Consider the following 15,116-nt stretch of genomic DNA (forward strand, 5'->3'; position numbering starts at 1 on the left):
AGCTAAACCAATTTACAATCTACTTAAGTTTTCCCTATTTTCTTTGAGCATCAATATAATGTATTCTTAACTAATTTACACTTTCTGCTCTCCTTTGGAGTAAAAGTTGAAAGAGAATACCTGAGCAGAAACATACCTCCTTTTTAAATTAGTCACAAAACTCTTAAATCATATTTAAGACTTGAAAAAAAGGACTTATTTAGATTTCAGCTATTTTAAGTGTAATAATTCTAATGCCAGAGGCCTTTCTAGTTAGTATTCCCATGATTCCTAACATTTTGTATGAAATTGGTTTAGCTGTAATCAAAATAAAAATCAGATTGTTTTTTCTGTGAAGTGGAAAGTGCAAATAAAAAATAAGGCAGAAGAAAATAAGCCATGAACACTTTAAGGTCCTAGAGAAAGATGGCTAAAGTAAAGAAAGTATGTTAGTATAGACAACCAAGAAACAAGGCTGCAGATTCCAGAGACAATGTCCTTTCAGCACTACTAAGTCATTAATAGGTATTAGCAAGCAAAAATATTCAAAGGGAGTTTTCTTTGGTGTGATCTGAAAGTTTATTTAGACTTTCAAAATCAGGCTATTTTGTGAAATTAGAATGAAATTAATTTTAAATGATCAAAGTTTACATTTTTGCCAAGCTATTGTTATATGGCTGTGGGAGGATTGCTAGCAGTCGTGTAGAAACTCCAAAAACCAAATAAAGAGGCTGTTGAATTTAATGAGAAGCCTCCACTATCTAGAGTAAAAAGAAAATTGTCACTGAAGAGACATTCTCTGGAGCTGCAGTTCAGATTGTTCTGAGGCAGATACCTCCACAGCAATACTAAAGTCGATCATTGAAACGCTGGTATTTCTGTGCCAGCAGACGTGCACCGTAGTGTTGCCACGGTGTGGTGACTGACGTTCAAGTGAGGTGCGGGATGCACTGAGATCGTCCTCTGATTCCTGGTCTACAGTAGTTTCATCTGGAGACTCTATGAAATTCAGGGAAAAAGCATCTTTCTTGCAACATAAATGATTGATAAAATTATTAAACATGAAGGTCCAACTCTGTTAAGTGGTTTATATTTTCACAATTCCACGAACAGATTTTAGTTAACGCTCTTCTATAAAATAACAGGCTTACCCAGAGGTTAAAAAGGGCAACTTTGTATAAAAGGCTAATCTATGCAATACTCATTAAGGTATTTTACTTTGGTTCTAACTCAATTTTTATTCATGTTCTGAAATAGAACTTCTCTAAGACCAGCACTGCTGTATAACATGTCCTGAAGTCATGGTGCACAAGAAAGTTTCACAGTCCCTTAACTTAATTTACGTTTCACTGCTATACATTTGAATTAAAACAAGAGGACCAGAAATACTGGTAACTTCAATAAAAAGCATTAAATTGGAACCTGTATCTGATTCTAAGGTATTAACCTGACTGCAACCTCAGCCAGCAGATTTCATAACACTGGGGTAATGTGATACAGCAGCACTGTATTTAAAGGAGTGTCTTCTCCATGACATTGAATTTACTGACTACTGAATAAAAAGCTCCTCTTGATACACTACTTACTATTGTCAGGTGGACTACTAGCCAGTAATTCAGTGGTGGGACCACTGCTTTTCTCTGCCAGATCTATCGCCATCTGTATGTCCTCAGTCCATTTGTCCATTTCAGCATGGGTACTAAGAACAGAGATTCAGGTTTTATTCACTTTAAGCCAAACTGAGAGGCACTTCAAAAGCTAATCACAATTTGAGTTTGATACCCAATCTATTTTCTCATGTCTAAGTTTGTCTAACTAGGCTGTTTCTTCTGATTCTAAAAAGTTTGGTTTGAATAAAACAATCAGAGTTGCCACACAATATTCTAATTCACGGTTCTGTTTCTCTCAGATTTTTGGCAAGCCTATCTATTATTCATGTAGCAGAAAAGGTTTAAGAGCAAATTAAAATAAAATTCTGTTAATCTTTTATGTTCTTCCTGCACAAAAAGGCTGGTGGCATGCATTTTCATTGATTACCTTGCAGCAACAATAATGGACTGATGTTGACCTCGTAGCGTAAGACAATGAGGAACTCCCCATTCCTCTTCACTTTCTTCTATCTAGGAGACAATGGTTTGTACACCATAAAATTACATTAAGCCACAGATTGTAGGAAGTTCACATTTTATAGACTGAAACAGTGGAAGAGGACAGATGGGAAAATATACCAAAGATTCACCAACATAGAAACGGAGAAAAAAATGATAAAATAGCAGCTTATAAGAAGTTCTAGAGGGTTAGACAATGAGATAAATGAAGTGTAGTGGGTGGCAAGGAAAAGATCACTGTAGGATTGACTATTTCTCTCACTCAGCCTTAGATGCAGTAATTACCTCAGGCTGTTTTGTTTACTGAAATACAATCACTTCTCTTTTTTCACAGTCAGAACATTGAGACACAGAGAAGATAAGAAAAGAATTCTTTGACACATGCAAGACTGGAATTTCTGAAGAACATGCACTATGCTTGAACAGGGCCCTGCCACATATACACACAGTGCCTGCCTGGATTCCTGAAAATACTAGACAAAACTTGGAACATAACTGCAGTACTAGGGAAATTCCAGCAACAGTGGCAATCACACTTTGCCCTACGATCAGTAAATACAGACTTCCAGAAGTAAGGAATTAATGCAACCCAAAGAGTGGGATGAAATTAAAAAAAACCTCTCAAAGACAGTAACAGTTAAAAGTTCAGTACATAGTTTTCAAGCACATTTACAAAGAACACATTAAAAGAGGTGGTGATGAAAATGATAGCACAATTACAATATGTTCAGAATTTTTCTGCCAGCTTTCCAATATAACATGAGATGCTACTGACCATGCGTTAATAGACAGACTGTACTCAGTCCCAGTGTGGATGTGTGAGGCTGCTGCACAGGAAAAAGTATAAGGAATGGAGGACCCAAGCAAGAGCTGAGCATCAGCATACTCCTTTGTGTTCTCAGGTACTGTGCTAATCTAGTAGCATTACCAGGTCAGGAGTGACAGGGTGAGCCCTAAAGAGTGACAGGCCACCCAAGCCTCTTATAAGCTGGGGACCTCCAGAAGGCATCGTGCAGCCTCAAAGTCCATTGCTGTTAAGGTGCATTTCTACATCTCTTATAATAAGGAAAAGTGCCTACAAGGCACAATACAACTCTTAACCTTTATCTTAGGCTACTAGCTACATTGATGCATCAACCTGGTATCCTAATCAGTATGCAGTGGTAGTCTCTTTATGTCCAAACTGCAGCAACAAATCCACTGCTAAGTGGTAGACACGAGAGCATCTGCATCTACTGCTGCCTCTGCATGTCAACCTTTAACCCGAAAGCATCTCTAGGGCTGACATGGCCATTTAGGCCCAGATTTACCCCTGCTGAAGCTAAGTATGATGATGATTTTTGTGGTGAACCCACTGGTAACTTGATGGAGGTAACCAACACTTTTCAGATAAACCACAAAATAGCCACCAGATAGAGGTAACAGTCTGCACCACTCTGGAGTGGGAGTCAAACTAGTGATAAGATACAAACTCCATTAAATCCCCAAGACACTGAATTCCCATGGTTGTGCTATACTTACTGTCATGCCATACAGGGGGAGCTGTCCATGGACTTTAAATTGATTTGATGCTGTCAGGCCTCTACTTGTGTACAACAAAACATCATTAAACTAAAAAGCAAGAATGATCATTATTTAGAGGAACAGGAGTATGTTTGAAGAGGAAAAACTACAAAGCAAGGTCAAACAGTAACAATGGGACAGTACAGGGATGATGTTTATATGAGGGCCCTAATATTTAGGGGACTATCACCTGAATTCAAATATCAGCTCCCACACAACACTCCCAGGATCACCCCCCTTCCCTAGATGATCTCCTTCTGCAACTGGTGCCAGGAACATTCCCCCAGCTCCTTGTTTACTTGAAGCTCTCTTCTGGGGTCTGGGAGTGACCACGCGCATTTAGGGATCTCAGCCCCTAAAATGCTAATAAATCAATGCACTGAAGTTAGAAATAGTGTTTGCTGGTCTGTATGGATCAGAGAGCTTATGGTGGATAGTCTGCTTCCTGAATACGTTTACTCTAATTTATAAAGGAGCAAGCTTACCAATCAGCCCCTTGCTAGGAAAGATGAGCATATCAGTCCCCAAAGAGGGCTTTCCCTCTGAAGACATCTGATTGGCCATTATTCTGGAAATTCAGGAGCTGGCTGATAAGCTTGCTTTCCCATAAATTGGAGTCAAGGCACACAGCCTGCCCACCATGCCTCCTAATGTTAAACGCTGCCTACCACCACCTCACCAAAATTTGTGCCAAACAAACATATTTTCTTGCATGCCACAGTACAATTGATCGATTATTAACTGTACAGTATTTTAAAATGTTTTCTCATTGATTTAACCAAACTGCTTTTAAAAAAGGAAACTGATTAATCAAATTTTATCATATTCAATCATAAAAATCCATGACATTGAATCCTGGACTTATAGATCCCTCCCTCTCTGCCACTAAGCTATAGGAATAATTTATATCCTCCAGGTAGATTGTCCACTAGCGGAAGTCTTATGCACACTTTCCCAATAGGTTACATCTGCGTTTCTCAAACTGGGGGTCTTGACCCCCTGGAGGGGTCGTGAGCAACTTAGCGGGGTGGGGGGGGGGTCGCAGTATCACAAAGTTTGAGAACCCCCTCAGAATACCAGAGATTAGTGTTCCCAGTTTCTACCCAAGCTTTAGAGGGGTGCGTATGGTGCAATGGCTAAAGACAGGCAGAGTAGATGAATGGACTATGCCTGGGTCCGCCATACTAGAGACTTAGATTTTCTTATCAACTCTGCCTGAAGTGACTTGGTGTATTCTCTTTTTATTTGTACAAGGCCTTTATTGATCAAATCCTCATATCCCAACCTCTACAGGGCTGTGAAATGCAAAAAAGCATACACACATTGCTAGAAGTTACATTTGGTCCAATGGATTCCCACCTCTTTATTTTTGCCATAGATTGCAGCAATATTGGTGGATCTGTCTTGGCCTGATATAGGAAATTCTGCATTTTGTTAAAACATTGAGTACATGTAAGAACTCTGCCACCCTCTGTTACCACACTTTTTAAGCAAGCAGGGCAAGAATGCATTCCTCACTGTGCCACCGCACTAATTCCTTATGGTTCTGAAGTTGCGATGTAGAGGAAAGGCCACTAGCCCAGTGCAGTCTCTTGGATGTCTGAGTCCCAATACATTAACAGGATAGTAGCAGCAGGATTGGGACAAATGTTTCCCAAAGACCCTAATATGGAGTAGGTGGATTTAAATCTATCCAGTCACATGGGAGCACCCTCTGGTCACCATCTGAAAACACAGGAAGTGATGGTAGGAGGGGCTAATCTCTACGAGTGTTATAATCTCAAAATGCAGCTCCAGATCCAATAACTTGATGGGGAGTTAGATATGCCATATGGAGAGACCTGGCTCTTGAAAGGGGATTTGCTGAAATGGATAGGATTATGGTGAGTTTTCCTTGCTCTCACCAAGGGTGACTATCTTTCTGGTTTGAACGTAAAGTATATGCACAAAGAGCCCAGGTTTGGCATTATTTTATAATTAAATCAAATAAATAAGTTTCATTTTTATAGGAATCAATTATAATATTGGAAGGGCAATATGAATTCTTGACAAGCAGCTCTGGCTGTTCCTGTGTTCATTTAGATAAGACTATTTAAAAATGTGTAAATTTATTTCACAGTTCAAGTCTAACACCTTCCCTAACGAAACTCTTATAGCTTTTTTTTTTTACACAGTTGTACTTTATTATGTTCAATACAGACTGTTCTTGTAACTTACCAAGAAGAACATCCGCTGCTGTAAACCCTTTCCAGACAACTTACTTAGACTGCCCAGTCTAATGAACTCCTGTAGAAAAATAGACATAAAACAATCATGTCAAATATCCCTTTTCAAATACTTTGCCAAAGTCTAAATGCTTAGTGCCATGGAATTGGCTTGATCATATAATTTCACAGGTTATAACAATCTAAAGGGGAATCTTCCCTACTTGACATCAGTTGCGCCAGACACCTCTCTCTTCCTTTAGTTTTGAGTTAAGAGAATATTACAAATCAAACAGTTGATTAAAATAAAAATGTCTCTGTTTATTCACCAGCATCTGGCCGCCACCTCCTTCAAATATAACATTTAATGAAGTATATGTCAACTCAAAGGGCCATGGACAAACATTTAAACCAGACTGTTTCTTTGCCTTGATTTTTCCTTCAGAACGGCTGCAAAGAAACTAAGAATTCTTTTTCAATAATACTTTTCCTCTTAGCATCTTCACAACAACTGCTTCCAAGAGGCTGAGGAACAGCCATCCTCAGCCCCAATCCCTATAGGATTTGCTGGCCGAACAGGTGGTTACTGCAGCCTTCCTGAGTCCCACAATCTTTTGTGGTGACTGCAAGAGCTGCCCCTTACCCCACCCTCCCGGGGGAGCCACCTAGCACAGTGCCTTCGCAACAAGATTCCAGCGGGAAGTGGACAGCCATCCTGATATTTCATTTGGCAAAACAACCCCTTGCTCCCCATTACTCCACATTGCCTGCTATCCCTCTTCCCACACTCCGACACTGTACTCAGCGAATCCTGTTCGTGATGCCAATTGTCAACTTGCAGAGACATGGACAAACAGGATTATGGATTTGCTTCAACACAGAGTCGATTAGGGATAGTTGCTTTTATTAATCTCACTATGTCACTACTATTACAGGGTTAATACTGCCAAATGCTTACACAGCTACTGCAAAGTGATACATCAATAAGCACAGGCAAAGCAATGCATAAAAAGAGTAACAGATACTTAGAAATGCTTACACCCCTTCAGTCTGTAGGGAGTCCCGTTCCTGTCAGACATAGCTCCAGCTGGGGGAATCCAGGGCACCCTCTGAGATCTAGGTCCCTGGTGAGACTCACTGGACATGGGATTCCCTATACTAGTTGTACTCCAGTTGTTTACCAGGTGTGCGCGTGCTGGCTCAATGCCACTCTCAACATTCTTATGAGCTGAGACTGAGGTCAAACATGTTTACCGCTTAGTAGTTTCCCAGCTCAAGTGCATGGGTCAAAGCTGATAAGGGCCAGCTGCTGTTTGTGTTTACAGACTCCAAGGTCCTACCAGGCTGTGTACTCCAAGGATGGAAACTTCCATCCCAGCCTGCTAAGCTGCAGGCCCCACATATTGGTTTTCATATGACAGCATACGGATGACTTGGCTCTTGCTCTAAGCATAACATAAGAACATAAGAACGGCCGTACTGGGTCAGACCAAAGGTCCATGTAGCCCAGTATCCTGTCTACCGACAGTGACAAGCACCAGGTGTCCCAGAGAGGGTGGACCGAAGACAATGATCAAGCGATTTGTCTCCTGCCATCCCTCTCCAGCCTCTGACAAACAGAGGCCAAGGACACCATTTTATCCCCTGGCTAATAGCCTTTTATGGACCTAACCTCCATGAATTTATCCAGCTTCTCTTTAAACTCTATTATAGTCCTAGCCTTCACAGCCTCCTCTGGCAAGGAGTTCCACAGGTTGACAACACGCTGTGTGAAGAAGAACTTCCTTTTATTAGTTTTAAACCTGCTACCCATTAATTTCATTTAGAAATTAATGAAGCACAAAGTCATCTAAAGGAATCAGTTACAACAGTGGGGAAAGGGGGAGATTTGTCTGGCAACAAGAATTCTCCTAGACAGGCAGTGCATTTCATGTCATGTGATATGGCACATCCACTTAGACCAGACTATTTAAAAAAAAAAAAACATGGTAAACTCAGGAAGAAAAAGCTCACTCCCAGTGGAACTGAACTATCAGAGAGCCCGGTTTTCTGGGATTATTGTGAGTTGCATAGTTCGCTGTTTTGAACTATGGAATAATTCCCTTTTCCACAAATAAAAATAAAAGCTTTATAAAAGCAAATACAAGTTTTAACTTCCCGTCACTCTCTCTAGCCTCTTTCAGGCAGTCCCTAATCCCTAATGAGCTCTGTATGAACTTTCAGAGGCCAATATCCCCTTGTGTGCACTGTACAAGTGAAAGCACACAAGTACTAAAAGCAGCAGGACAGTCTGCAAAGCACCAATAAACCACCTCATGGAAAATTCCCCTTGCCAGGGGAACACTACACTTTACAGAGAGTTGCTGTTGCTTGTATACCTATCTTGGGGACTTTTGACAGTCACCACAGAATCTTTATGATTATTAATAATAAATATATATAGTGATGCTGCCCAACAATCACCACCTGTCTGAGCACTATTGAGTTTGGTATTGTACAATCTCTAAGAGGAGACAGTTACTACCCCAAAACAGCAATCTGAAATTAGACCAGACCTAAGAATGTTTTACTCTCCAGTAGGCATTGTTGCAGAACGACAAAATGACTACGCTTGCATTCCTTGAAGGCAGCTCAGATATGACCTGGGATTGGAAGCATAATCTCTAATGTGTGCTTTGCCACTGCTAACCAGCAACTGTAATCCACAAATCCGGTGAATGAGAAGCACATTACTACCCTCCCGCAGGCAACTGCACACAACCACAGGTAATAATTTTCTTCAGCATTAAGACTAAGTCCCAGCCAACAGGTTAATCACATGGGTTAAGAGAATGGTGAAGGGAGGAGAGGCAGCACCCACCTAAACACATGCCAGAGGGGGGCAAACAAAACAGCTCTATAACTTGACATGCAAAGAATCTCTTCCCTGTCTGCTCTACTGCTTAACTCCGTGCAGGAGTAAGACAGCATTGAAGTGTACTACATCCCTGATTTTCTTTTCTCTGTCCTTTGATGGAATGGGGCAACAAAAAGTGAAATTGACATTTTGTCCATTTCAGTTAGTAGTTATGCTGCACATGGAGTGAAATATGTTGAGAGACAGGAGAGAGTCAGAGAAGAGCAGCAGGGCTGCAAAGCACTGAAAGGAAAGAACAAATGATGATCATTACACCAGAGATTAGAAGGGGAAGAAAACGAGACAAATGGGGAACAAAACAAGCAGCCAAGAAGCAATAACAGAATAAACAAGAAAAGGGAGATGAAAAAAGACCCAAAATGAGGGCTTTCTTACAGTGATCCAGACTTTGGCACCACACCATTTAACATGGACTGGAAAAGTCATAGACACATGAGCTGCTTACACATGCAGCAGTCCATCTTGCAGTTAAGAAAGGCCAGAAGGAGCACAGTTCATCAGTGCTCTATACTGCCTCTCCAACCCATTGCACCTCAAAGTCTCTGTCTTAGTCTGTAATCGTAAATGGTTAGAACCTAGTTAGCACTAAGGGCTACTTTTCTTCAGCACACCACCTCAATAGCAGACACGGACACATTATACCTGATGGTTCCCAGGTGGAAACTTGCAGGGGGCTGCTGGATGCTGGAGGAGAGTGAAGGGTGTTCAGCTATGGGATTCTGTACTGCCAGGATAAGCACATGTCTTATCACATTTAGGACACATGCAACACACATCCCTTTGTGCCAGCTTCCCCTCAGTAATGAGGATGGAAGAATGGCCTGGCAATGTCTTTCCTAGAAGATGACAACCATCAAAACTGGCCTTTGCAGTGATGCAGTAATTAAAGGAAAGGAGTGGGGGGGAAAAAACACCCCTTTGACAGAGACAAGATGAAACTCTTAATTTTGTGACTAGTAGATAGATACCACAGATAGACTCAAATCAGCAGGCAAAAGACAGACGTGAACTATGCTCAGAAATCACAGTGATGGGCACAAGAATCAGAGTAGACTAGGAACAGTAAAAAACAGGAAGAGAATTAAACTGAAACAAAGGAGAGAAATTCCCATGCTTTTGTAACATTAATAAAAATATTTATTTAGAAAAGCTTGTATGAAACAAGAACTTAGAAATGATCTTATCATGTTGTATGGGGACTGCAGAGACAACTGCCCCCAGAGTAACATGACACCCTGATTCCTGGAATCAGTGATTGCCAGCATGGAAGAGGTGAGCTCCTCCAGCACAAACAACTTGCCGTTTCTTAAGCTACTCTATGTTCTTGAACTGAGGTTTAAAAGTGACAGCAACAAATTAGAGGAAATCTGCAGCTATTCAAGCGGCAAATACTGTGCTGAGCATTATAATTAGGACCCCACCAACTTTACAGTCCAAGTGGGTAAAAATCATAAATTTCACAGTACTGTAACTGTGAGGGTCTCAACGCAAAATATGGTTGTGGTATTGCCACCTTCTTTAGTGTTGCTATCTTCACAGCTGGGCAGCCGGAGGGCAGTGGCTGGCCAGGCACCCAGATCTGAAAGCAGCATCACCCAAGTGCGGAAGAGTGGCAATATCATATCATATATGCCACACACTCTTCTATGCTGCTGCTGGCAGCTGTGTTGCCTTCAGATCTGGGCTCCAACAACTATGGAACTTCCTGCATCTTTCTAACCGTGGGGCACTTGCAAAGGAAGAAGCAGCCCTGCCCCTCTTTAGCTCCTTCAGGATCAGCAGCAGGAGTTAAAAGTGTGTGTGTGTGTGGGGGGGAGGTCCTCTGGAGTTCTCTGAAGTTCCCCATCAAAGTGATAACCCCCCCATGCCACCTCACTTCTGTGCTGCTGGTGGCTGGGCTCCCAGCCAGAAGCCAGTACTCCCAGCCAGCTGCCCAACTCCATGAAAACTCCCCTACAATCGCCAGATTTCACTGGGGGAGATCAGGTTTCATGGTTCAGGACGTGTTTTTCACAGGTCTTCATTATATTATTACCACCTTTGTTCCATTTGATGTTCTAAATTGCCTATAAGAATCTAAACCAGAGAAAATAAAGCCCAAAAGAACAAAGCAGAAGAGGCAGATAAGAAAGAGGACTGTTTCCCTCTTCTTTTACAATCAGTATGTTTACTCTGACACTATTATATATACACATTTGATTTACTTTTACTGTCTTTAGTGAAGGAAAGAAAATGCATACTATGGCTACAGGATTTAATAGCTGATCTGGCCAAGGGGATGAGGCAGAGAAATTTTACAAACTGTGACATAAAAAACAAACAAACAAACCCACAGATTTTTAAATCAGACCTTGTATTCCAAAGCTATTTTGCTAATAGTTTCAGAACCCGATATATTTCTCTTAAGTGAAACTCTGTCACTTACCCTTCCTGGGATCACCAGATTATCAATGCCTATTAAATCTTTCTTGAGTTCATGCAGCTTCTGAAAGTTCTCCATCTTTATCATACTACCATGGAGCTGAGCCACCATTTCAGAAATTTCAGCCAGAGCAGCTAGGTAAGTAACAACAAAGATATTTTTAATGCTCATATCAGATTTACAAGCAGATACATAATATTTATTCCATCTGTGGTATAAGGGTCACTCATAGCACCTGCCCAACAAGACTTATAATTCTTCCTCTCTAGTGTAAGGCTACTCTAATTGGCTTAAAATTGAACATACAAATTCAGAAGGTTCTTTTACTGAGTGTGACCGCTTTGAAAAAAAGGTAGAGGCAATCACCTTGGACAGAAGCCTGCTTTTACCTTAGCTTTCCACTGGCATTCCATATTTTAGACCAGTCTTTTTACAGTATTGGTTTTCAAGGAGAATCAACTCATAGCATTGATAAGAGAATGAACGTTTAAAAACAATACCTGGGGGCTCCACAACTATGAGAGGAATTTCCTTTTCCCATCTAGGGAGAGCTATCTAGAATTCACACCTTGGTAAAAAGATTTAAACGTGCTTACATTTGCAGGCAACCAAAAACCCAGAGACAGGCATGGGGGGGGAGGGGAAGGTTGGTGTGTGTGTGTGTGCGTGTGCGCCGATTTTCTTTAAAAATACATCTAAACTACATTCTCCAGTAGTGGAAACAAGTGTTTTGGATGGCTGCCCAGAAGTAGAATCAAACGCTCAATTTTAAGAGAGATGATATAATATCCCTGAACAAAACTTACTCGTCAGAGACTGCTCTTAAGGACTCTATAACACTATCAGTGCTGAAGTACCAGTACTACTGATGGAGACAGCCCCACCCTATTCCATCTCATTTAAAACATTTGTTAAATCATTAGAGTTAAATATTAGGTCCTTTTCTAATCTATTTTTCTAATCTATATCCTTTTCTAATCTATGTTTAGTTTGGAAAAAAGAAGATTAAGAGGGGACATGATAGCGGTTTTCAAATTTCTAAAAGGGTGTCACAAGGAGGAAGGAGAAAATTTGTTCCTCTTGGTTTCTGAGGACAGGACAAGGAGTAATGGGCTTAAAGTGCAGCAAGGGAGGTTTAGATTGGACATTAGGAAAAAATTCCTAACTGTCAGGGTGGTCAAATATTGGAATAAATTGCCAAGGGAGGCGGTAGAATCTCCCTCTCTGGAGATATTTAAGAACAGGTTAGATAGACATCTGTCAGGGATGGTGTAGACGGAGCTTGGTCCTGCCTTGAGGGTGGGGGGCTGGACTCGATGACCTCTCGAGGTCCCTTCCAGTCCTATGATTCTATCAGTTCCTATCTCTCTCATCAGTCTAAATAGCTTCGACACAGCTCATGGAATGCATCTCGCTGCCCATCTGGGAGAATCCCGATATTTAGAAATGTGGTGAAATGGTTACAGGTTTTTATTTCTATAACCACAGTCTGTAAATCAAAAACCTGTGTTTGCCATACCTCCAGCAATGATAGAAATAATCTGATCAGTGGATTAAAGTGCAAAATTATTGTTGTGCTTTATTATCATCCCTACTCCTGTGTTCTCTGCAAGGACTCCAACACCCATCAGATAATGGTTGAACTGAAAGTGTAACTGGGCACATGGTTTCAACCACTCTCAAATAGTTATAGCTCTATGCTAAAACGGGGGATTTTTAAGAGAGTCAGTTTTGCAGCAAAGGATTTCTGCTCTATAATAAAGACAAAGATTTAGGGTGGGATTTTTTAAAAGCACCTAATTTAGGAGAAAAAAAAAATCCATGGAAAATCACATGTAAAGGCCAAGGAGAAAAAGGGGTGGGGAATCAAGTCCTCATGAGCAAGAAGCAAAAGCTGGGCAAGATGCAAAGATCATGGTGGAGCCTCAATCACTGAGCATTTTAAAATCAAAACTGGATGTTTTTCTAGAACAGGAGAGGGGAACCGTTTTTGGATCGGAGGTCGCTGACCAATAGAAAAATCAGTGGACGGACACACACACGGACACACACACGGACACACACACACACAGCAAATTAAATAAATAAATACAAATAAAACCCAACGAAAACCAAAAGCCAGTGGTCTCTAACTGAGAAGGAGAAGCCCTGATCCTTGGGGGCTGGAACCAGGCAAGCCAGATGCCACATCCGGCCCCCAGGCCTGTGCTTTTCCACCCGTTCTACAAAATATACTTTAGAACTTCCACAGGATGGTTCCTATGGCCTGTGTTCTACAGGAGTTCTGACTAGTGGAACCCTTCTGGCCTTGGAACTGATGAATCTATGAAAACCTCAAACAGAATCTTTTTACATTTGAGAAAAATATGACATCAGCTTTGAACACCTAAAGCAAACCATGGAAATGGCAATAAAACAGGGTTCATGTCTGGAAAAGGAGTATGCTGTCATGCATACGTGGAGGCAACCCTTAATTCTGATCTTTCTCGGCTTTGGAGAGCTTAACTCTGCACAGTAAAACCCTTGTAATGTAGTTTTTGGATGCATTATTATTTATACTAGTGATCAGAATGGGGGACTAGACATCAAGAGATTGTACACTAGTCCACTAAATTGTTCCTCCCCATTCACCTCTGGAGTCTCTGAAGTCCACATGGTTTGGTGGGTAGTGTTTGCAGAGCCTTTCCATTATCTGCTTGTAGTGCATGAGCCTGTGCAAAGGTCGGAGCAGGAAAGTGTTGAGGGGCAGGTAGCAGACTTTCTGTAGCTCAAAGTCCTTGCACAAGGCCTCCAGCTTTCTAGAGTTCTTGATCCCATTCTCCAACTCCATCAAAACTTCATTGTGTTTCCGCAGGTGAACTGTCAGTTGCTTAAAAACAAACAGAAAAGAAAAGAAGCAGAGACATTAGCAAAGGCACTGCACTTACAGGCTTCAAAGCCTTTTCATCCAAATGTTCCTCTAATAAAATCTAGCTAATATTGTTACAGCTGTTTGCAACACAATCACCTTCTCTGGGAAACATTAAAGTTCTGCCATTAACCAACAAAAGAAATGATGGACAAATCCCACCCTGTCCAGACTTTCATCTTTTGTACCAATTCTTCCCTGACCTTCTCTGCATCCCCTGTAAAATAAACAAACCAAACCCAATCAAGACAGTTTAGCACAACAGCCAAGAAATTCAAAGTTACATATACTACACTCATGCTGTGCACACATAACAGGGATGAATAACAGCATGGAGTTAGGAAACAAATGTACCCAAGAGGACACAGATAATTGGACATCCAACTGGCACTGACCTTCCCACCTCCTTAGGCCCCTATTTGTAACCAATTGGAATTCCAGGTTAGGTTAATCTATTCTATTAAAGAGCATCTACAGCTCCTGGAAAACTCTGAACTCATATACACAGATACAGGTGCATTCCATGTTGAAACACCTGTGTTACAGCACTTCCTATTTTTGGTTCCTGAGTTATCATTTCATCCACATAACACTAGGTGGGCAACTTCAGCGGTGATGTAAGATGGAGATGTGAAGTGAAGTAGAAGAGTGTTAACTTCCATGCTGACTGGGTGGGTTTCACAGCATGGCTGGCCCCTGTGAATTAACAAAGTCCAGATACCATGTGCCAGAACAAGTGCTCACAGTGTGACCAATTAAGACAGCGTGCCAGCATTTGGGGGTGTTAAAATAGGTCAGGGAGTCCCAGTGAGTCACAGCAGAAGGGCAGGTGAGAGCTGCCAGAAACCAGGGGACTGGAGAAGTTGGGGAAGGAAACAGAGGGCAGGAAACCACTAAGATGGGTTTACTCACTGACATCTCCAAGTTTTAGAGCAAGGCTGAAAGGCTGAAGACAGGAGAAACAGAAGCAGAGAGAACTGCCTGTTGGTGCAAAGCCAGAGAACAGGGCCAGAGA

The 15,116-nt window shown here is 41.4% G+C and overlaps 1 protein-coding gene across 8 annotated transcripts in view; it reads right to left on the bottom strand.

The window, feature by feature from the left end:
* The window catches only part of FARP1 (FERM, ARH/RhoGEF and pleckstrin domain protein 1), a 311,742-nt gene that overhangs the window by 11,794 nt on the left and 284,832 nt on the right, over positions 1-15,116 (bottom strand). For 7 of the 8 annotated variants that reach the window (XM_075918777.2, XM_075918776.2, XM_075918780.2 and 4 more), the window contains exons 18-24: positions 13,825-14,062; positions 11,197-11,327; positions 5,868-5,936; positions 3,609-3,698; positions 2,017-2,099; positions 1,566-1,678; positions 815-978 (exon numbers count right to left, since the gene is read on the bottom strand). In XM_075918777.2, the coding sequence (XP_075774892.2) occupies positions 815-978; positions 1,566-1,678; positions 2,017-2,099; positions 3,609-3,698; positions 5,868-5,936; positions 11,197-11,327; positions 13,825-14,062 (888 nt within the window). The remainder of the gene's footprint in view (positions 1-814; positions 979-1,565; positions 1,679-2,016; positions 2,100-3,608; positions 3,699-5,867; positions 5,937-11,196; positions 11,328-13,824; positions 14,063-15,116) is intronic. The other variant, XM_075918778.2, reaches the window with a different exon arrangement.

This window comes from Pelodiscus sinensis, chromosome 1 (genome assembly GCF_052426305.1).
Source record: "Pelodiscus sinensis isolate ZL-2025 chromosome 1, ASM5242630v1, whole genome shotgun sequence".
In the NCBI taxonomy this organism is placed as follows: Eukaryota; Metazoa; Chordata; order Testudines; family Trionychidae; genus Pelodiscus; species Pelodiscus sinensis.